Source organism: Tyto alba, unplaced genomic scaffold (genome assembly GCF_018691265.1).
Source record: "Tyto alba isolate M040663 unplaced genomic scaffold, T.alba_DEE_v4.0 Super-Scaffold_6, whole genome shotgun sequence".
NCBI lineage: Eukaryota > Metazoa > Chordata > Aves > Strigiformes > Tytonidae > Tyto > Tyto alba.
This window is the reverse complement of record NW_024881327.1, coordinates 19,655,778-19,677,540: the sequence shown is the minus strand read 5'-3', so window position 1 is coordinate 19,677,540 and position 21,763 is coordinate 19,655,778. Positions and strand designations below refer to the sequence as shown.

At 39.3% G+C, this 21,763-nt stretch overlaps 1 protein-coding gene across 1 annotated transcript in view; it reads right to left on the bottom strand.

The window, feature by feature from the left end:
- The window catches only part of WWC2 (WW and C2 domain containing 2), a 102,026-nt gene that overhangs the window by 5,036 nt on the left and 75,227 nt on the right, over window positions 1-21,763 (bottom strand). The window contains exons 12-21 of the mRNA XM_042808040.1: window positions 20,624-20,744; window positions 18,100-18,180; window positions 17,930-18,016; window positions 14,590-14,782; window positions 12,716-12,868; window positions 11,790-11,914; window positions 10,577-10,769; window positions 9,030-9,194; window positions 6,449-6,541; window positions 5,115-5,357 (exon numbers count right to left, since the gene is read on the bottom strand). Of these exons, the coding sequence (XP_042663974.1) occupies window positions 5,115-5,357; window positions 6,449-6,541; window positions 9,030-9,194; window positions 10,577-10,769; window positions 11,790-11,914; window positions 12,716-12,868; window positions 14,590-14,782; window positions 17,930-18,016; window positions 18,100-18,180; window positions 20,624-20,744 (1,454 nt within the window). The remainder of the gene's footprint in view (window positions 1-5,114; window positions 5,358-6,448; window positions 6,542-9,029; window positions 9,195-10,576; window positions 10,770-11,789; window positions 11,915-12,715; window positions 12,869-14,589; window positions 14,783-17,929; window positions 18,017-18,099; window positions 18,181-20,623; window positions 20,745-21,763) is intronic.

Here is a 21,763-nt window from a genome sequence, read left to right as displayed (position 1 = left end):
AAAATAGAGCAAAGCCCATGATGTTACAGGGGGCTACTAGGTGTTAAGAATTTTGATTGGATATTCCTTAGGGCTATAGTTAGACAATACCTACGTCTGTATGAATTGATGTTGTCTATCCAAATGTCTTTTTAGATCTGTGAGACAGTGATTCTCTTCCCCTGCAAAATGCTTTCATTTCCTAATGAAAGCTCTTGGGGAAGTTGCCTCTACCTACTCTAAAATGACAGATAAAAAAAGGAGGGAAGGCATGCTCTCAAAATACACTTCCAAATTTTGTTGACCTTGTTGGCAAAGTTAATATTCATGAACTTTTGTGCTTTTATTCATGACACGACACCTGTTTTGCCTGTGAAACTGCATTGTAGAAGGGCAAAAGCCAAGGCAAGTGAACAGAACACCAGCAGTAACAAGATCAAGGACCTTTCTTGAAATGAACACTGCTGAGCAGCTACATACCCACCGTAAGTTACAGTATCACTGTGACTCAGTGGTGCTGGCTCCATTACACCTGCCCCATGGACAGGACAGCTGCAGCCGTGCCACGCACCATTTTGGCGATAGACTGCTCTCAGAGTTGTCTTTTGTTTTTTAAGACTTTATCAAGGGTTTCCGAATGCCCAATAATTTGAACAGCAGCTCTTTTTAGTCACCGGGATTTCTCTGACTAATGGTCACCATTGGTGTGTGGGTGAGTCCCATCACACAGTGCATGCTTTATCACCCCCACCACGTGTGGGGTTCACAGCTTCATTTCTAGACTGCAGGGACTCTCTGTCAAATGTTCTTTACTCTATTTTGAATTTTGCCAGCCATCAAAATTTAATAGGAGCTGTTCACGTTCTTGAACGATTTTTAAAGTTCTTTAGAGGTTAATTTTTGATGCTTAACTTTAGGCACTCAGACTTGAAAATGCTGTTCTGTTACCTCAAATTAAAACACACACCTAAGCCAGAAACAGCGGTCTTCAAAGTTGGTTTGTAACTTAGGAGTTCACGTCTCCAGTTCTGAATTCCACGCCAGACACTCCCAAACAACAAAACCAACGAACTCAAAAGTTAGTCCGTGACATTGATAAGTTTCATACTGGATATTTATAGAAATCTGTTCACAGCAGGATAGTGGTACCCTCTGTTGAGAAGCACTCCAGTGTTTTATGTGAAAATGTTTTACATGAAAGAGCACCACCCTTTCAAAAACTGACTCAAAGTCCAGTCATCTTGTACTTCTTGAGTTCCCGACTCCAAAATAGCTATGATTTTAAAATGAAATTAACTAATAAATATTGTTTTCCTGAGCGAACATAAATTTGCAAGCTACAACTGGTAGTGTCTTAATTTTACATATGTCAGTGGCCATATGCTTTATCAGCTCCCCTAGTTAATATTTATAATCAAAGCACTAAATATACAATAATCCAAAATTTTCTAATTTTATCTTTTCCCTAGCTATACATGAGACTCTTGTGACTACTGCATTTCAGGTTAACAGCACAGATGACTTCTTTGTTTTCATACTCTCTATTACCATATATTCCTTTTTCATTTTTTAAATCCTTTTAATTTTTCAGGATGCTCTGAGAAACTTTGATTTCAGCCCAATGTCTCTTAAGAGTATGCATGTGAGAAGGTTTGTACATGACCAGGTTTGTATTTATGCTATGTTTCTTGCATGATTTGTAGATAGTGAATCCTCCACCTATATAAAATACAGAAAAGCACACTAATCCATTGGCCATACATTCAGTAAGTGCCAAAAATCTGGCACTGATCTGCCAAAAGTAAGTGCCTGATAGGAATCTCTATATCTGCACTTGGTTTAAGTCTGAGATAACAAAGATGACACAATATCAGAATTAAAGCTGAAACACCAATTCCTGTCTCTGTTCTTGACTCTAAAGAAAAACTTAACTGTGCTAAACACCAGAACATTGGAACCAAGGACACATTTGTTGTATTAATGACATAATGACAGATTACCTCTACATAGAAGATGTACTGAAAAGAAAGAAAGGTGATCTTTACAGGAATCCTTTTTGGACATACACAGAGAGGAAGTACTTCAGAGAACTCTAGGTGTCTGAAAACTAACTTGTATGAGGATTTAAGACTCAAAATTTGAAATACTGTGTGATTTCTCACGAAAGTGCAATCTAAACAAGAAAATGCTTGTGGTGCACAGAATCACCTACTGTTCTCTGATCTGCAGGTATTAGTGGGCTTTCTGTACCCGCTGTACTGCAGAAGGTGTGGTAGGAAAGAGAGGGAAGGTATGGAGTCTGTGTGTTTGGCTTCAAGCAGAGTAACTGCATGCTAGCAAGCAGCCACTGATTTTCAACATCCCCCATATCTGCGGTTTCATTTTTCACTTGAGACTCTCTCAATTTCTTTGGCACTTCCAGCTGCTGCATTAGTCTGCGCCATTATAATGCCTACAGGATCTAAAAAATTATCTATGACAATGTTCTCTAGGCTGCTGTGTATTGCTAAGCCAAAAGGAAACACTGACAGCAGAGTACAGCATTCTCAGTGTTGTTTTGCTCCACAGGGGAAGGCTGCAATGATTTTAAGGGTAGAAATATTTCCAGAAACTTTGTAAGTGCTCTTCAAAGAGATGGAGTGGCTGTGATCACTGTTCTGACTTTTAGCTTGGGAAGGACTTAAATGCTGTGCTGCAACCTGCACATATTTTAGGAACGTACATTATTACCCTTATTCCTCATCACAATGTGTCAATGGTGTTGATCACTGACACCAGAGATTTAAAATATGACAAACTTACCTGCTGCCTTGAAAGAGCCAATTGAAATAAGAAAGCACAAATCCAAAGGATTAAATGTTGCAGAGGCATACTCTAGTCTAGTGGATATAGCTTTAGAGTTGGAGTAGTTTTAAATAAACAATTAAAAATTATAATTTCTATCCTGCGTCCAGCAGTAGATATAAACTATGAACTTCTAAATAAATTTAGTTATGCTTCTTTGATATAAGCTACTATTTTTATGGGTTGAAAGTTAGAAAGATCAAATTCATACAGTGAATTCACATGGTAAAAAACCACACAGTTACACTGTGTGTTGTTTAAACATTGGGCTGTCTTATCCCTTTTTGCCCAAGGCTTTTTTCAGAATACTCGTCAATGCTCAACCTAAACTCTGCTATATTTTATAGCCATTTTAGAACTCCACTAGCTATAGCCAACAGCAGATGCCAAGGAAAGAGAGACAGGAAGACAGAGAGGACAGAACAGGGCATAAACATAGAGCTCGGAGAACACAGTGGGAAAAAGTTTTGTTTCCTAAGCTATCAGACAGTCAAGGAGTTCTTGCAATTATAGCATTACGGTTAATGACCTCCGATTGATAAGTTCATGGAAGAAAAATCCAACTGGTTTTTGAACCTATGCAAACTTGCAGCACTCGGTGTCCTGTGGAAAATATTTTTACAGTTTCTAGCTGTTTGGCTGTGTTTTCTTGCATTTAACCTGCCACCTCTTCAATTCCCTACTTCTTGTATAATAAAAGACAATGATTAATTGTTCTCTCCCACCTCAGTCATGATGTTATAGACTTCAGTTGTAGCTACTTAGCCACTCCTAACATGGAAGTTGTTTCCTCCTTTGACCATCCTCGTTGACCCTCTGTAGTTTTATTATTCGCTTTAAGAAGGGGAACAAGAACTGACCAATGTTTAAGTTACAGGCATAAGAGGTATTTATATTGTAAAACTGATTTGTTTTGTTCCAACTTCTTTTCTTAGTAATTCCTGTCTTAATTGCTGTTTGACATGTGCTGATCCCTGTGACATTTTTGCTTCTTATATCCAGAGCATCTCATTCCTAACATCTAATTCAGAGCTCAGCTTTGTAATATGTAAATATTAGCATCATCCCTTCCCTCCTCTACACAAGACTGTTTACTGACATTTAGCTTTTAAAAAACCAAAACAACAAAACCAACAACAACCGCTTACATATTAGGAGATCCTCTGCACCTCGTTAAAACTGCTTTCCATTTTTACTACTCTGAATAACTTGGTGTCATCAAAACGCTGATCTCTATCAGCCATAAACAGCTGTAGAGTACAAATCCCTCCCAGATGTCAACAGCAGTGTCCCCTTATCGAAGACTGATGTACATTCACTGACACAGATGGGAAGGGGGCTCCAGAGGGCAATTTACTCCAACCTCCTGCTCAGAGTAGGCAAAGCTAGAGCTTAGTACTCAGGGTCTTGTCCAGTTAGGTTCCAAATATCTCCAACTGTGGAGGTTGCATTTTCTCTTCCCCTAACAACCTCTCTAGGCCCCTAATTCCAGTGTATGATCACCCTCACAATTAAAAAAAAAAAAGACCACCTCCCCAAAACATAACAAAAACCCCGCAACATCCAACTTGTAATGTATCCTGTGGGAATTTTCTGTGTTCCAACTTGTCACTGTTGCCTCTCATTCATTCTATCCTGTCTCGTCTTTTATCCACATGAGGGCAGCCCATTACCTTCTGCAGTTTAGAGACAGTGCATATATACTTGCATTGTTTTAAAGACCATCACGTAGAGAATAGAATTTGGCTTTCACCTGCCAAAACGAGAACAAGTATGTCCTGCATCAGGAAGTAAGCCACGATGGAAACACTGCCTTTCCCACATGCCCCTAGCACTGTAAGTAATGGTCATCGCCTCTCTCTTCCTGTTAGAAACATCTTTTGGCTACAAAGTCTGTGCAGACTGCAAATCAGCTGATGCTGAAGGACAAAAAGCATGTGCGTGTCTGCAGAAGTACGGCTGGGACGAGAGAATTTTACATTAACTTCTACGTAAATGCCATTTTGCTACATCGACCACAACTATTACTCTGAATAGCAGAGTTTCTAATCTGAATTATTCAAGTATTTAGAAGGCACTAGAAACCTACTACCTCAAATTCTAGGTTTAAATGCTGTAGTATTGGCTAATAAAGAAATACTGTTTACACTACAGAGTGCAGAGGTGTAATTAGTCAAATGTGAGCTTCTGTAAAAATCTTTGACATGATAGACCACATTTTTTAACAAATTTATAGAAAGGGAAGGGGCATATGTGTGTTCACTAACACAGTATCTGTATGCTGCTCATACCTGTTTTTCAGCTTGTTTCAAGAGTTTCTGGAATCGCTCATCCTCTAGCACACACAGGGGAAGGTCTGTCTCTCCTCTGCCTTTCATTTCCTCAAGCTTTTGTTTAAGATCCCGCAAGGCCTGAAGCTCATCATTCAGACGATTCTGTCTTGTGCGTGACGCCTGGAGGTCCAGCTCCAAGTCAAGGGAAGTGCGTATGGGGCACTCTTGCGTAGCTCTTCGCATGATTGGTTGGCAAACAGGCTGAATCATTTGGGAGACAGAACAATAAAAATTAGTATTGAGAACGGCTAGTGTAGGGTTTGACATAATACAGTCAGAAAAGCTCAAGTATTTTTTGTTTTTCTTTAACAGAAAGCTGCTATGATAAGATCCATGTTGAAAAAATTTATCTATTCTGGAATTTTTCTTCAGTCACTAGCTAAAAAGAAATGAAAAGGTTTTCCCAACCAGGTGTACAATGATGTATTTACAGGTTAAAATCAAAAACCCCATTCCGATCCCCAGGACAAAATAATGCCAGGAGACCAACGCTACACAGGCTTCCCCATAGATTTCAGCTACATTATTTACTTGTATAAACATTTGCTTTTTCAAGGCCTAAGCAAACACCTAGTGTTACAAACTCTGTAAACATGCACTACTTTAGTGTATTTCGCATTATTTACTGTCCTTTCACAGTGACTTTTCGCATGAGTAAGTTGAGCAGGAGAAGCCATCCCAGACTATTCAGTATTTCTTTCTTACGCCAAATGTAATCCTGCTACCTGGTAACAACTCTTCTGCAGAAGGTTTTTTTTTTAGTCACAATCAAGATTAAAATATAACTCTCTCAATTTACGTAAGAATGAACCCCATGCAAAAGACATACAGTCATAATCTCTTGTCCTTCAAACCTTTTCCTACTTGAACACTCTCAGAGAAGAGTAAATCCCCTTTACAAGGACATCTGAATCCTTGAAATTCCCACCAAAATTTGCTCAAGATGTATACTGCTGGTGTTGACTTTTGTGCAGCATAAGCCACCTTGGGTCACTTTAATATTTGGGTTATTTAACACAAATCCCTTTGACAGTAACCCGCTAAAGCTCAACAGTAAATGCCACGATGCTGAGCACCAGTGGCTTGCTGCTGGCTTCAGCCACAACCAGAACAGTATCAGCTTCGGTGGGGGCGGAAGATGTAGGTCTGAGACCTGAAACTACAGGACTACGGGTGGTACTTGCATCGCTTTTGCTGAAATACTTGAAATAAGGCATACTGCTTAAGTCATTTGTTATTCCTTCTCTCCCCATACTGGGTTTTAAACCATGTCCAGGTAAGGTAGCACATACCCGTTTAACTCTTAGGCTCCGCCGTTCTGTGGCATTTCTCACAAAGAGAGACTTTTTGGCTAGCGTTGAGCTGTCGCTGTCACTTCGATTCAACTGTCAAAATGTATATAACAAACAGAGATATAAAGCACCTTCACATACAAATACATCTGTATTGATATAACCAGTCAGAAAACCTCAGGGTTGATATACATGTCGGTCATTCTCAGTATAAAGTAAACATTTTTTCAACTAAAATAAGCACCTACTCTAAAATTCTGTTCCTAAACCAAAGATAACCATCGATCTTACTGAATCAATAGTAAGTAGGCTCTTTAGGAATGCAAGGAAGGTAACCGTGGTTATTAAGTGCTGCCAAATCACTATCTGGCTGCAGATTACAAACCATGGATCTCATTTACTCGGGGCAGGCTTTTAACAAATTTCCTACAGGGAAGGTAAATTACTGTAGACATGCACCTGTCCAAAAAAACGGTATTTTTGTAGTAGTATTATTATTTGCAACAGGTGTGCCTACAGCTTCCTTCGGAAGCACTTCCTGCTTCTCAAAAATTCGCATCACAGCTCAACAGTAGTTTCTTCTTAATTGTAGCATTAATTCCACATGCATCAGTGTGGACTGATTGTTGGATGCATCAGCACGTGTGGTAGCAACCTTCAGAGAAGACAGAAGCAGCATCTATCTGCAGGATATTTATTTCACCTCCTCAGAAAAGGACAGACAGAAAGAATCATTCTGCTAACATGTCAATAACCAAAGCCGGAGCCCTAAAGCATGCTTATACAGGACTGACTGGGAGTTGGAGGTGAGAAATACAACCTCTTGCAATACGAGTATACCTCGAGAGAGAGAGAGCAAATCTGGTTTTGCACCATGGAGCCACTACTGGGAGCTCACCCCTGGATACGCGCAGGTGGCCGTCATCACCAATGTTTTTGAAGCTCTTTTCAAGGGAGATTTCTAAAGGCACCAACAGGCTTTGAGTCTGTCCTTTAGGCCTCAAAAAATCTTTGGTTTTGGTATAACATCATATCAGAGTAGGAGCTTTCTTAGAAGCCAGCCCATCTCTTCTGAAAAGAGCAGCTGGCCGTTAGCCAGAGCGTGTCCAGCAGGTGCTTTCCTTGGTGCAGCACCTCCGAGCAAGCAAGGCTGGACTGGCCGGTGGTGCCAGCTGGGGACCAGGACCCAGGAGACCCGAGCTGTTCAGCCCTCTCCGTGGGCTTGGGGGCACCTACAGTGCCCGCTCTTGAGCCCTGAGAGTGGACTACAAGCACTTCTGAAACTGCAAAAGTTTCACCTGTGCAAACATGGGCTTTCCCCAGAGCACTTTTCTTCCAGGCAATACCGTACACAAAGAGAAAGAGAATGGTTTATTCAAGGTATGGTTTTTTTAGATTCTGGCTTCTGGCAGCAGGTACGTAGCAATGTTCAAAGCTACAAAAGCCCAACATTTTTCCAGTTGCAAAATCCTCAGTTTATATTAATCAGAGCAACTACTGTTACTTCCTGTCCAAGATCTCCACAGGCAGTAGGCTAAGGCTGTATTTTTTCTGTCAATATGACTGATTTTCAGCGTACAGGAATTAAGATGAAGGCCAGGTTCTGAATTGAGCCAATAATCTATCCAAATTATATAAAGATTGTTACAAAATGATCTGCTGTGTTTCGTTCTGGAGTGTATACAGAGTAGCTAAGTATGCAGAAACTGACTATAGATTTTTTTTTTTTTCAGGCCAATGACAATCACAGAGAAGTGATCAACTTTAATGTTCCCAGATGATTAAGGCAACCACCTCTAATCAAACTGAAGAAGAATTAAAGCATAAGTGTTTTTTTTTAAAAAGTCATACTTGTGTGAGTAACCTAGTTGCCTGTAATTAAAATCTACAAAGCTGGTAATCCATGTTTGATTCGTTAAACACATGATTTTCACAGCTAGTTTAACGGCAATAGGGCTGACAATTTAAATCTTTTTCTTTTTTTTTTTTTTTTTTTTCCATGCTACCATAGATCTAGAGAGACTGTTGCCAAAGCCATGTTTAAAACTCAGCCCCTAGGCAGCGCTCACACATCTTTCAAAAATGTAATTACAGCAGGATTTGGGCTGCCCAGGTTTAAAACTAGTTAAGATACAAAGTGAGATTTAAAACTGATGACTGAACTCTTTCCACACTGTTACCCTTAAATGGTTACATTATTAAAATATGGTAATGCAATGGCAGTTTACAGAGAACTCTATTCTGTGTTTTAACAAATCATTTTGCTATGTGAGCAGCAGCTGCTGACGTGCAGGGAAACACACTTTTTGCAGAGAGCCAGCACAGGCATCCGTGTTACTCCTCTCCAATAGGATGTATTTTTGCCCTAGTAAAGGTGTTTTGCAAGAGTATGCAACTGTGCTGAAAGTCAGTTCTACTACGCATCAGGTCAGTTAGGGAAAGAAAGGATCCAGAGAAAGCACAGGCTCTGCCCCTCACAGGGAGAACTGGTACATGACTCACTGTCATTAATGCATCATTCCCAGGAAGTTAAATGACTCTTTATTTAATAGCTCTTCATTCCAAGTGGTTTTCCTCTTACCCTACAGATGTATTGGTTCCGCTCGCCTGGAGAGAAGGTTTGTGAGCGCACTATCATGCTGTTCCTGACAAAGGGACGCTGTCTTGAGCTCCAGCTGGCTCTGTCCTTGGGTCGGACTGTTGTGTTCTCGTTAACCGATTCCTCAGTGTTAGTCTCTTTATCGACCTATGAAAAGGAATTTAGTTTATAAGAACTATTATACCCAGACACATGCCACCAGGTAGTTTTTGTGCCTTTGGATTTTACAAGCATTCTTGTTACCTTGCAGCAGATGGAAAAAAGACCAGCAGCAAAAAGCATCTTGCACATACAGAGAAGCTATGCTAAGTAAAGAAACAGAAAATTCCTAACCCCCTTAACAGTGTGTGGAGAGTCTTTGAAGATACTCGTTGAATCCAGTAAAACCAAAGCTTTTGCAGAAAGGCCTTTGCTGCCCTGCAGATAGTCTGGTGCAACCACAGTGCAACAAGTGTTTTACAATGAGGTCTGCTGTGCCTTTCACTCACTGCCCAGGCCCACCCAGCCCCGGCTCAGCAATACGCTTGTGTGTGTGCCTAACCTTCAGATGTTGTCCTTGATGGTCTCCCCTTGCCAAGTTAGGGCTTTGCTCTACATTTGCTCGCTACCCAGCAGACTGTCAGTCCTTTTATACCGTGGCCTTAGCTCTTTTGGTACCTTGCCACATTAACTGAGAGTTAATTACAGTTTCCAGCAAGTCCACTGAGGTGGTGGAACTTTTGTATTGTCACAAACTTGAAGGAACAAGATGTCATTCTTTGCCTTTTTACCTTTGCTCTTTTACAGAGCCTGTGGGTTTAACGCAGGCAACAGTGTTTTCATCAAGATGCAGAAAGGTGTTCTAAAAATCTTCTTTCTAGAGTATCTGCCACCACATCAGGGATGTTTACTAAAAATTAACTAAAAGTGCTTTCAGAAAGATGGAATAGAATTTAAAGCAAACGGTTAACAAGAACATGGAATTAGAATTCGTTATGTGCAGTGTGTGGGTAGTTCAATAGTACACAGTTTAATACACAATTTAGAATTTTCTGATCATTATTCTTTCCTTCCCTTCTCTGCTAAGCTAGTTTTTATATTTCACACCCTAAAATAAATGGAAGAAATAAGGAAATCCCCTCATTGGTTTAAAGATCTTGATCCCTGTTGTGTCTTGCCCCCTGTTTATCAGATGAATCAGGAAAAAAAGGAGACAATGAAACAAATGTGCAGAAATATTTTAAATGTGCACAAGTTGACTCTCCTGAACTACACTTGTATTTCAAATATTCTCCCTATGCAACAAAAAAAAATAGAAGATATACATTTTTAGTTAATTGTCTTTGACTTAAAAGTTCTGCCTAAGCATATTTGTTAATTGTCCTCTTCACAGCTCGGAAGTGACCATGCCAGTTTCATTAAAAGTGCCTACTAACAAGTGCAGAGGTCACATAAGATCGTAAATGCTCAGGTGGAGCAGACATTAACTGCTCACAAGTAGACCTTCAGCCACAGTAAGATACTGTAGAAGTGCATTTTAAGATACTCACCAGTGTTAGTATTGCAGCAGCTTGCTGGCTTTCATGGCCCTCCCCACTGTTCTCTCCGTCCTTGTCTTCATTTGTTTCCGGTGCATCAATGAGTAACCCCATGTCATCAGTACAGTTGCCTTCTACTGCCAGCTTAATGCCATCTTCCTCTTCATCCACAATTTCATCAGAGGCTTCTGCGAGCATTTCTAACCTGTATAAACAGAAGTAGCCCAGGCTTATTATCAAGCTGAAAAAGCCCACTAGAAAGACGTATCAGAAGGCCTAGTATAATGTACCTTCACCCATGTATAATGTACATATTCTCCTGAGGGGAAAACAAGAATATCACCCAAATGCTTCCACCAAGTTCATATGAAGGCACTTTTCATTATATGCTCCAGTAAAACACAGCAAGCTCTACTACAGTTCACCTTCAAAATCATTATGACAACACCGCACTACATTCAACAGCTGTATGCTGATAACACTGAAGGACTTCAGTTGCAGTAAGTTCATAAAACAAAGGAGTGAATCTCCCCTTCCCCCATAATAAAGCGTGTATTTATTTCTACACTGCAGCTAAGAAACTGCACAGGAACAGAACTCAACAACAATTTAGCAAGAAATCTGTTTCTCGGGAAAGCTCACAACTTCTTCAAAAACAAGACCATCAGTGGAAGCACACACACTGATTTTGTCAGACAGCAGCTCTCTCTTCAAATCATATTAGTTGCTTATTATAGTTAATGTAATTAATATTTGATAGGAGACATTCTAGTACACCTCCAGTGGCTCAGACTCCCCAGGTGGTTTCACAGGAAGACATACATGGAATGGAAGAGCATTAGCAGTAGGAGTTAGTAGAGCAACCAAGACACTGTAAACCTAAAAGAAGGTGAATGAATTGACCACACAAGAGAACGAGACTTTAAGCCCAATTCCAGTAGTGGTGAGACACTGGCACAGGCTGCCCAGAGCAGCTGTGGCTGCCCGCTCCCTGGAAGGGTTCAAGGCCAGGTTGGACGGGGCTGGGAGCACCCTGGTCTGGTGGAAGGTGTCCCTGCCCATGGCAGGGGGGTTGGAACTAGATGGTCTTTAAGGTCCCTCCCAACCCAAACTATTCTATGAGTCTGTGACCCCTCCAAAAGCACAGCCCTTTAATTTGTCTAAGAATAGGAGGAATGAGTTAATCATCCAGGCATGAACAGGGAGGGAGGAAAAGTGGCTTTACCAGTCTTCCTCAGACCCCCTTTGCTCCTGTTCCTCCCCCTCCTCTTCCTCCTCCTCTTCAGCAAGCTCTTGTTCTACTGCTTCCAGCTCAGCAGATGTCCTCTCCAGCAGAGCTGACACAGCATCCTGCTCACAAGGAAAGAAAAGATGAAACCAGATTTGAGTGATATGTAACATAGGTAAAAAAATGACAACTCTTGCAAGAGCTGCATTACCCTGCTGCTCCTTGATGCCAGCAAAAACATGCCTCAGATCACAAGTATAGGGGGTTTGAGTTGTCAGTGTGCAGCACATAGCTGATTGATTTTATACAGAGGAAATCTCAAACAAAAATACTGTTTGTAAACCGATAATGCAATCAAATATGCTTCTGTCATTCTTCGATGTCTCATCTCTCTCTGTCATACTTGTAATATCCCTGGGTAAAAAAAGGTTGTTCTTGAAAGTGACGTTTTTTTAATGTAGTTCTCTTAAGGAGGTATTAAAGCAGAAAAGCTTACTTAATCAGAAGAATTAGTATGTGTTTTGCATAAACAGCATTTTTAGTGCAATAGCTTTAAGTATGCAAATCAAAATAATAAATAGCAATTTTTAATATGCACATATAAAAATAAACGGTAAACTTATGGAAGCTCTTCAATAACATTCTTTTAAAAATGGAACACAGCTGAAGTGTGTTCCATTTTTAAAAGAATCGGCATGCAATTCTGTATCCCACTAAGAAGCATCAGCCCTATCCACACCGTCTGACAAACCTGAAACCCCATATAGGGCCTACTCACACACAGAGTCGCTACAGACAAAAGTGCCTGCAAGACAACAGGGCCTTGGACCTTCAGGGAGGACAATTCACATATTCAAATAACCACAATTGGAGTCTGTGGCTTTTTTTCTTGCTACTACAGTAAGAGCCAACACATTGCTCACCAAGTCCAGTGAGTCTAATGACTGCTTGCTTAACAGAAACGTGGATCCTTCATTTTGTTTGCCAGGAATCTGCTTGCGAGACAGCAAGTTGTACCACAGGGTACAAGGCTCATTGGAAAATGATAAATCTGCCAGACTGATCTGAGTCCCAGCCTGCACAAAATAAGAAAGGGGAAGAAAATTGTTTAAATTTGTTTTATTTTGTACAAAACAGTTGAAAATAATTTCTACAGTATTTATCATGTAAAATAGGCAGCACAAATTTGACATGAACCTTAATTCCCTTCTTAACTGTACAATTTTCCGTTTCCCTCCACTTCTAGTTAAGAATTTCTCCCCACATGCACACATACACAAAACCCTCTGTATCACTGTAATGCACACGTCTGCTTTTTACAGCATTCAATAATGAAAAACTGTGTCAATGAAACCTGCAGCATCAACTCATGGAGCAGCAACTTTCAGTCAATTTTTCAGTTGTTCCACCACAAAAATCATCAATATGGCAAACAATAACAGATGACCTTGTTTGCTCTAACCAGTGAAGAAACAGATGAAAAGACAGTAAAAAGATATTAAGAAACCCTTTCATTTGGACAAGCACCGATATCCACCGAGTTGGCACTCTTGGGAAATCTTACTTAGTACTCGTGTTTGGGCTGTGCCTTGGAGATTAACATCCTCTGTTCTTTGGCAAAGAAAATCATCTTCACAGCCGCTGGGCTGCATACAAAGCTCCTTGCCAAGGCTCTGGTCATATTGCCCAGGGCTTTCTGCTGGGGGTTGTACTCCCAGCTCTTTATTTTGATTTTGTGATTCACCATTATCTCTTTGCTGTTGTTTTGGGTTTGGGGTATTTTTTCGGTTGTTTTTTTTTCCTTCACCTTTGTATCCTGCATTCTGTTGCATTTTTGTTCTGCTGCCTTTCCCTCACCTGATGGGGAACCTCTTACATACTGAAAAAGGCCAACACGATTCCCCAGGAATGAAGTTAACTTCTACATTTTTGAAAGTGAGAGCCTGTTCCCAGTAGTCAGAGCTGATGAACCCCACCAGATTCCAGCATCTCTTCAGTGTGTTGTGACTAAAAATCTCACTGTGCTACTAAGTCAGACTTATGGTGAAAAACTAAACAGAGTGCTACCAGACCATGCAAAAGCAATCTGAAAGTAAATGAAGCATCACTAATTAAGTGATGACCACAATTAACAACAAAATTTTAAAAGTGCTGGTTTCCAACAGACTGGCCTATGAATGTCATGCCTTTTTATTGTTTCTACAGATCATGACGACTAAAAAGGTATCTACAACAGTGTAAAAATGTAATTTAGTCTTTGTAACAGGTTGTGATAATAAGGGCTTGCTTGGTTTTTTTTTTGTTGTTTTTTTTTGTTTGTTTGTTTGTTTGTTTGTGAGGGGTTTTTTTGTTGTGGTTGTGGTTTTTTTTTTTGTGGTTTCTGTTTTTTTGTTTTTTTGTTTTTTTTTTGGTTTGGTTTGGTTTATTTTTTTATATACTGTGGCTCTTATTCAGCTTTTACTTTAAAATCCAGTGTTAAGAGTAATGTTGCAATAAAGTTTATGGGTTTTTTTTATAATGTATAAAACTGCAAAGATGGAATCAATCTGTAATTAAAGGGTTAAGGTAGTGCAGTGTTAGAATTACCAAAACATGTCCTAAAACTTCCATCCAAGATTAGATTCTGCATCAGGAAATTCAGTGAAAGTTAATATTTTAAGTACTACAGCAACAACCAAGTTATGCTTCAGAGTTTGTCTCCAAGTATTGTGGAATTTTAGCAGCCTTGACCATCACAAAGGAGGGGACACTATAAACAAAAGCATGCCAAAAAAATGCCAGAAATAAAACTGCATACCAAGCATTCTTCCCGGCGACTTCTACTGACAGCACAAACATCTACTCTCAGCGTCTTCTGTAGCAGTGTTACTTGGGAAATGGCTACTCTGAATATCTCGTTGAACAAAATGGTTTCCATGGCACGATGAACTTTAGTGCGGAACAGACAGCTGATATCAGTTGAGGATGGGAGTACAGCTACTCTAATATACCTGCCAGAAACAAAACAAAATCTTTACCTATATTTGAACTAGCACTTGCTGGTGACGCGTGGGAGAAGTTGACCCCATCAACTGAAGGAGTGCATGGCAAGAAAATGAAACAGGAACGGATCAGAGGAGGGATGGGAAAGAGATGAAAAAGAGGAGTGAGAAACCCTCCCACCCTTGCAGAAACATTTCCCCAAAAGGAATTTCTGTGCCTGGTAAGGTAGTAGCAAGAGAGGTAGCTATTTCTGTCTCTGTCCAAATTTATCCTCTGGTTTAGTACTGTGAACACTGAAGATCATGTCACAGATGGGAGGAAACATGATCTTAATTAAAAAAATGAGAAAAATTTGGGTGGATGTAAAAATTAAACTCAGAATGATGTGAGCAGCACCGAAAAGCAGTGACATCTTTTACTCTTTCAAAGAAACAAACAAAACAAAACCTCCAAAGAAACCAGAAAACTGAGAAACAAGAATAGCTAGAGCCAGAGCTGCTTAAGATCAATTCATATTAAGTGAGACATAAAAGAATGCATCCTGCAAGCCTAAATTTAATCACAAGGAATAACTTGAAATTGTTACAGGGCTACATTTTTTTAATGTAACAAATATGAATGGATATTATGTGGATAAAAGTAAGACTAGCTAAACTTGCAGGTCTCGCTTTAGTAGTAGCTTGATAGAGTGAAGACATTCCTAATGTAATTTGTACATGTTATTTACCTATTGCACAGCTTCTCGCACACATAAATGAGCATACGAATTGTTTTACATCTTTTCTGTACCTATGGCATTAGTCTGTTTCTGGTATTGGCTTTAAATATAATTGACATTCACCGTAGAACAGAATGCAGTGAAGCTAGCAAAAGCAAGAAAAAAAAGTGGACCAAGGAAAATCATTCTGGAAAAAAACTTGTTCTCCCCGGATTTATAGTACTATTGCTATATTTTTTTTTGGTAATGACTTCGTACATACTATTGCTATTATAAAAAACTTAGTTTTGCATTAATTAACCCAAGAGAAATTAGGCTTGGGAGAAATTTTTGTTATTTGCATTTGGACATAGCCTTTATTCCCAAATTATCCCAAGCTTCTTGGGATAAAGAGCAAGAACTAAGTTGTTTGGTTCACGTGGATAGCCTGGATAGCAGCTATCCAGCATTTTGACAAACCAATCCCAAAGTTAAGTGGTAGTGTAATGTAATTCCAGTAACACTGCTGCTGTATTCACATAAATGTAGGTGAGCAATTTGCATGGTCTACTGAAAACAGCCATTTTAATAGATTAAGCAATTAGGAAGCATTTGAAAAAGGTGTAGGAATAGAAAACAAAGTATTTTAAAAGTATGTTTAAAAGGTGGTTCATTGGAGCTTTCTCTTAGTAGTTGTTAGCCAATTTATTGGCATCAGGCCAAAACGAGGGGTAAAAAGAGAAGAAATTGCTCACTGGCTTTGTTTTACAAGAGTGCTTACTTTCATTTTAATTAAAAAAGTTTAAAAGTCAACCAATGCCTCAGATTTTGCTGTCACAAACCTATGACTTCTCAACTGAGGAAAAAACGCTCCTGACACAAATAAGTATTCGGCCAGGCTCTACCTACTCTAAAAGTGAACAACTTTTACAAACAGTGTGGAAACAGGGATCAGTGATCAGTATCATCACCTCATGTCAAATCTATTCCTCTGTGTGTAAAGGCTCAGTAAAGTACTAATCTAAACAGTTTGATGTTCTAGAAAATACAGTTTCAACTTGGCTCATTTTTCAGACCCAATTTTTATCATTGTACATATCTGTACAGTATACACATATATGCACACAATGGCAAGTGACAGAAGAAAAATGCTATCTGCAAGGTCCTTCCTTTACCCTGTCCTTTCTTCCTCCATGTTTTGCGTAGCGTTAGTTTTATTAAATCTTTCTGGCAGCAGCAGATCTGGACTTCTGCACTGAAGACACTTGACTACTAATTACAACTTCATACTTTAATTCCTAAAAAGGTGCCAGCTGTGACCTAACCTTATCTTACTGAACATTTTGTTGACATTCTTATTATATTCTACATCACCTACTTTACCTCTCAACTGTGTCAATTTATTCTTCCATCTTTTTTTTTATATTCTTGTGCTAAATGCTAGTGGACTTGGAAGGTCAGCAGGGGAAAGATGGAGGTCAGAGAAGGAAGGATGATGGCAGACAACCATTTGTTATTAAAAACAAACAGAAAAATCCAACAAGCACCTAGGCCTGTATCCCTACACATCCCATCCAAATTTAGTGGCATCCTATTGATCTGACAATCAAATTCAAGGTGATGGGGGGACAGGTGGGAGAGAACCAGCAAGAAAACCAAATCTTCCAAGGATTGATTATCTTCTACTCTAATCTTAGTAAGCTTCTCAGCAGTTTAAAATAGCTTTCCAGTCTGCAAAAAAGCTCACTGAAATACAAGTGTCCCCAAGGAGCCAAGGCAAGCTGTACTTATTTGTACAGATGAGAGTTCTGGATTAGAATCTCAGTGGTAATATTTTCTTATTCAGGCATTTTTGTTCATTTCCTACACATGACTTCCACTGTAATTACTTTTAGACCTTTCCTGTTGGTCCAATTCAACACAAAAACTCAGTCTTAACAGATCTCCAAGCTCCAGTTGTCCGGGATGGTGTATCTTGATGTGGCTGTGCTTGTCCACTTGAAATTTATCAAACTAACCCTTACCTTTAAAATCTCACTTAAAAGACAAATACCATTTTAACATCATTTCACATCAAAATGCCACAGAAATGTAAAAATCTAACAACATTCTGAGCTGAAAGAATGGCAAAATGTCAAAAGAGTGGTTTTATTAACATATATAGAATAGCTGTTCTGCACTTGTAAAGCTACAGAATGTTTAAAAACACTAAATGAGGCATCCTTTAAAAAAATCCTTTTTGTTCCACTTTAGTGAAACACACAAACTTCCTGGTAACTTCTTTTTCTTGCAGCATTGCTGGAATACGTAAAAGCTAAGTACTACTACAGTTTGAAAAGTTTTGTACATATTTTAGTGCTGTTAAGCAGTAAATCAATCCATTCCTTTGGAGAACTTGTGCAGTTTATTATTATACTCTTCTATTTCAACACTACTGCTCAGGGATTGTTTGACTTACACTTTAGAGCCAAGGGGGACAGAAAATGCTGGAAGATTTCTGAGCCGTACTATGATTATCACAAAACTTGAACTGCTGTGGTCGTATCTGTTAAAGAAAGGACAACATGAGGGAAGTTTACTATTTGCATTTATGCATGAACAGAAATATTGCCTTTCCTCATCACTTACCTGAGTCCTACTTGTACCTGGGCAGCCTCTAGAGTTGTTGCATCATCTTCACTATATACAATGTCTTCAGTTTCATTTGGTCTAGGGCAAACAGGCAAATACTCAAATTAAGGAAAATTACAGCTAGCTTTCAATAATTAAGATACGCATACACAGAACGTATATGCATTCTCCTAAACAGCCTGAATTAATTACAGCATGTGCTCCAAATGAGAATTTCAGAGCCTACGCAATAGCAATGCCTGTTCTAGGCACAGTCACTGCCTGAGCAGTTTGACAACTCCAGTAATGAGTCAGAAAGGCTGATTACGGAAGCAGGCCAGGCTAACAGGCAAGAGAAAAACTCATTGCATTTTCCTATACATACTTAGTACTTCTTTATCCCCCTGAATACAAAATTGGAAATTAAAATGCGTAATAAACATCAGACCACACGTAAACGGGATGTGAAATACTGCTTTGGAGAATCTGAGAAGCAGGAGCTCTGTAAAATAAAAATGTTTCTGTGCAATCAAGAAGCATCTTTCCTCTGAGCCTGTTTGCAGAAGCATTCAACAAAAACAAAGGGACTCGAGTCTTGCAGCTGGAGAGCAACTCTGGCGTTGAACGGAATTACAGAGAATCCATGTGGCAAAATAATTTCTAGTCATTTTCTGGGAGGTTTGAGTGAGGATGTGGTATTAATGTGTTTCATAGATTTTTAAAACTAGGCTATTGGGATCAATAAACAAGATCAAGATAGGCAATGTGGAGAATGACACAGTCATCCCACAAGACATGACAGCATTATTTTAAGACTTTGCATTTAGAGGTTTCCTCTTTACTATTCCTTTCCTGGCTGATGGCTAATTTGATAGAGTGTATTTATTTCCTCCCCTGCCTTAAATTATTGAATACAAAGGACAGGTCTATACAGCAGAAATCACTGTACTGTAACTTCAGGAGCACACTGACAAACTCTAAGTCATTCATATACAGTGCTCATGAAGACACCTCTAAACACAAGCAACTCACACAGAGGCACTCGTTACCTCTTTGCTGCTTTCTACTCTGTAATAATTAAGAGTATTCACACCTGGAGCTTTCATGGAATAACTAGTGTGTGTAAGCCTTAGCTTGCACAAATGGCAGCAGTTTCCTTTTCTACACAGGCTTAGGGGATGTAACTGTTGTCTTTCCTCTTTTCCCGAGTAACGACAGGAAGACAACAGGAATTTGTTCTGTTTTTCACCTATCTCACCACTCGCAGTCACTGGAGAGGACAGCTAAAGATTTGCTCCACAGAACATCCACAGCTTTTGGTCCAACGTCTGTTCATTTTTATCCACCGGACTTGTAACTGGAGCAGACAGTAAGTTTTGATCACAACGGCTCGGAATTGGAACAAAACGGAAAGACAACAATGGTTATTGAACCAAAATAAAAAGTCACAGCCACTCAGTCAAGTGAAGGCTGACTTTTAATAGATGAGAGATTATTTAAGCCTAAATTGCATTAGGTCTAACTGAAGACATGGAGCAACCTAATACTAGCATTCAGAGTTCAGGGTGAAATACGGGTCCATGATCTAAGGCGAGATTGAGTAGGTATTGCAGCCCTTCAGGACAAATCCCTTTTGTATTTGAGATTTTTAATTTGGTTTAATCTACTTTTATTAACTTTTAATTTGTGAAAGACTTGACAAGTAGAAGTAATTTTATCAGAGGCAAATAAAACCCATTTATCATACCATAAGGTACCTTTACCTGTCCTAGTAGAAAAGCATTTAGCCTGGCAACAGAAGACATGCATCTACATTTTGTAACCATCCTACTAAAACGTCTCTCAATATTCAAAAGGACAAAAAATTCTTAATGTCACAACTTGCCAAAACTGAGGTGAAAAAAAGATTTTGGTTTCTCTCAACATTTGCAGTAGTGTTCTGTTATACAGTCTAAAGTTCGCTGTTCTCACTGCCAGAAAACAGACAATGCTATATGAACTGGTATGAAGGATCCTGTAGATGTCTTGTCAAAAGGCAACAGCAAATAAATTTCTTATATCCTGCTCGTCACAGTGAAGCATGAACATTAAACCCTTACCTGGATTAGTTTTATACAAACATCACAAGCAAAATGTTATACAATCTTATGATTGTAACTAAGGAAAACCAGCTGCAACAAGAGTCACTCAGAGTAGAGTCAATACAGCCACATGGCGGAACCTGTAGAGTTTAAATCTAGCTTTTCTCCTAGGAACACTTCTAGCAAAAAAAAAAAAAAAAACCAAACCCAAGATTAGAAAGTAGCGCATTACTGCTACTCAACCAGCACTCTAATGCAAATGTATTAGCTTAAAAAAAAAAAACCAAACAAAAAACAATCAAACTTCATTGTTTGGCAAATGTGCTTTCCTTTCAATAGGAAAGTGCAAAATGTTTATAAAAAAGGCAAGACCAATAAACTACTTATGCTGGTATTATATAACTGCTTATCGATATAGTTAAATTTTTGGTGGAAAGACTTGCATTATTTCTCAAACCTACTGTTTCACAGAAGCTTCATATACGCCACTGTCTCCAGCTACAGACTCATCGGACACGGCAGCAGATACACAAGCTGTTTTCTCCTCCAGCAGGTGACTAGCTGTTCTAGGTAAGTCAACACCTACAAAAAGAAGAATGAAAATTAGTCTGAGAGATTAATAGTCAGAAAGAGATAAGCACATATCTTAGAAAGTTGTCAAGTTGAAAGCGGTGACCCTTAACTGAGTATCAAAGAGTAGTTTTGTTCCACATCATTAAACATTCTGAGACTGCACTGCTGTTATCATATATTCTGGCTAGGGATATAACCAAACTGATGAACTTGAAAATGTACAACTATTACTCCTTCCCAGAGACACAGGCTCCTATCATCACCCGTATCTGTTGAGCTAGTTATTATGCTTCATTATCTTCATTATTAACCCTCATCGCCCTGATCTTTAAAGCCGTATTTGCTATGTTCACATTCTGTACCGTAGTAACACTTTGGCTACATGCAAAGTGCTTGCCTACTGTTTATTAAATATTCAGAAATCAGACACCCTCTCCCCAGCAATATAAGTGCTAGAAATGAAAAATCCCCTCTGGTTTACTATCACCAAAAACCTTTTATGCTACAGTCTCTTTACTATCAAGCATTATTCAGCTTTAATCTTCAAGTCGCGTTCCTATGCTAGTGTCATGCAGGGAGGCAGCAGCATTCACAGAAGGCCACGTTCTGCAGCGTCGTAAGTCGAGGGCCTGTGCAGTGCTCTTATCTGCCAAGGGGCGAGGATATTGGCATGCATTATCATCCCCACCTGAATCATGACTTTACATCTTGTTAAGATGTTTAAAATTTAAGGCTTCAGATTAGATGATTGATTGCTGCATTTGTGCTTTTATTTACGGCAGTAGGAATGCTTTTTCCTTGATGATGAAGTGCTCTTTCCCTTCCCCCCCACCATGTGAGGGGTGAAGGTGATGACATGATTTATTGATTACCCTTAGGAATTACCACAGCAGCCTGAATTGACTTTGACAATGACAGAGACTGACTGTGGAAGAACTACATGATATTCCAACTTGGTTTCTGACAGCAGGGACATGTGCAGGGGAGCAAATATCAGTATGGTTCACCTGTACAGAGAAGTCAGAGAG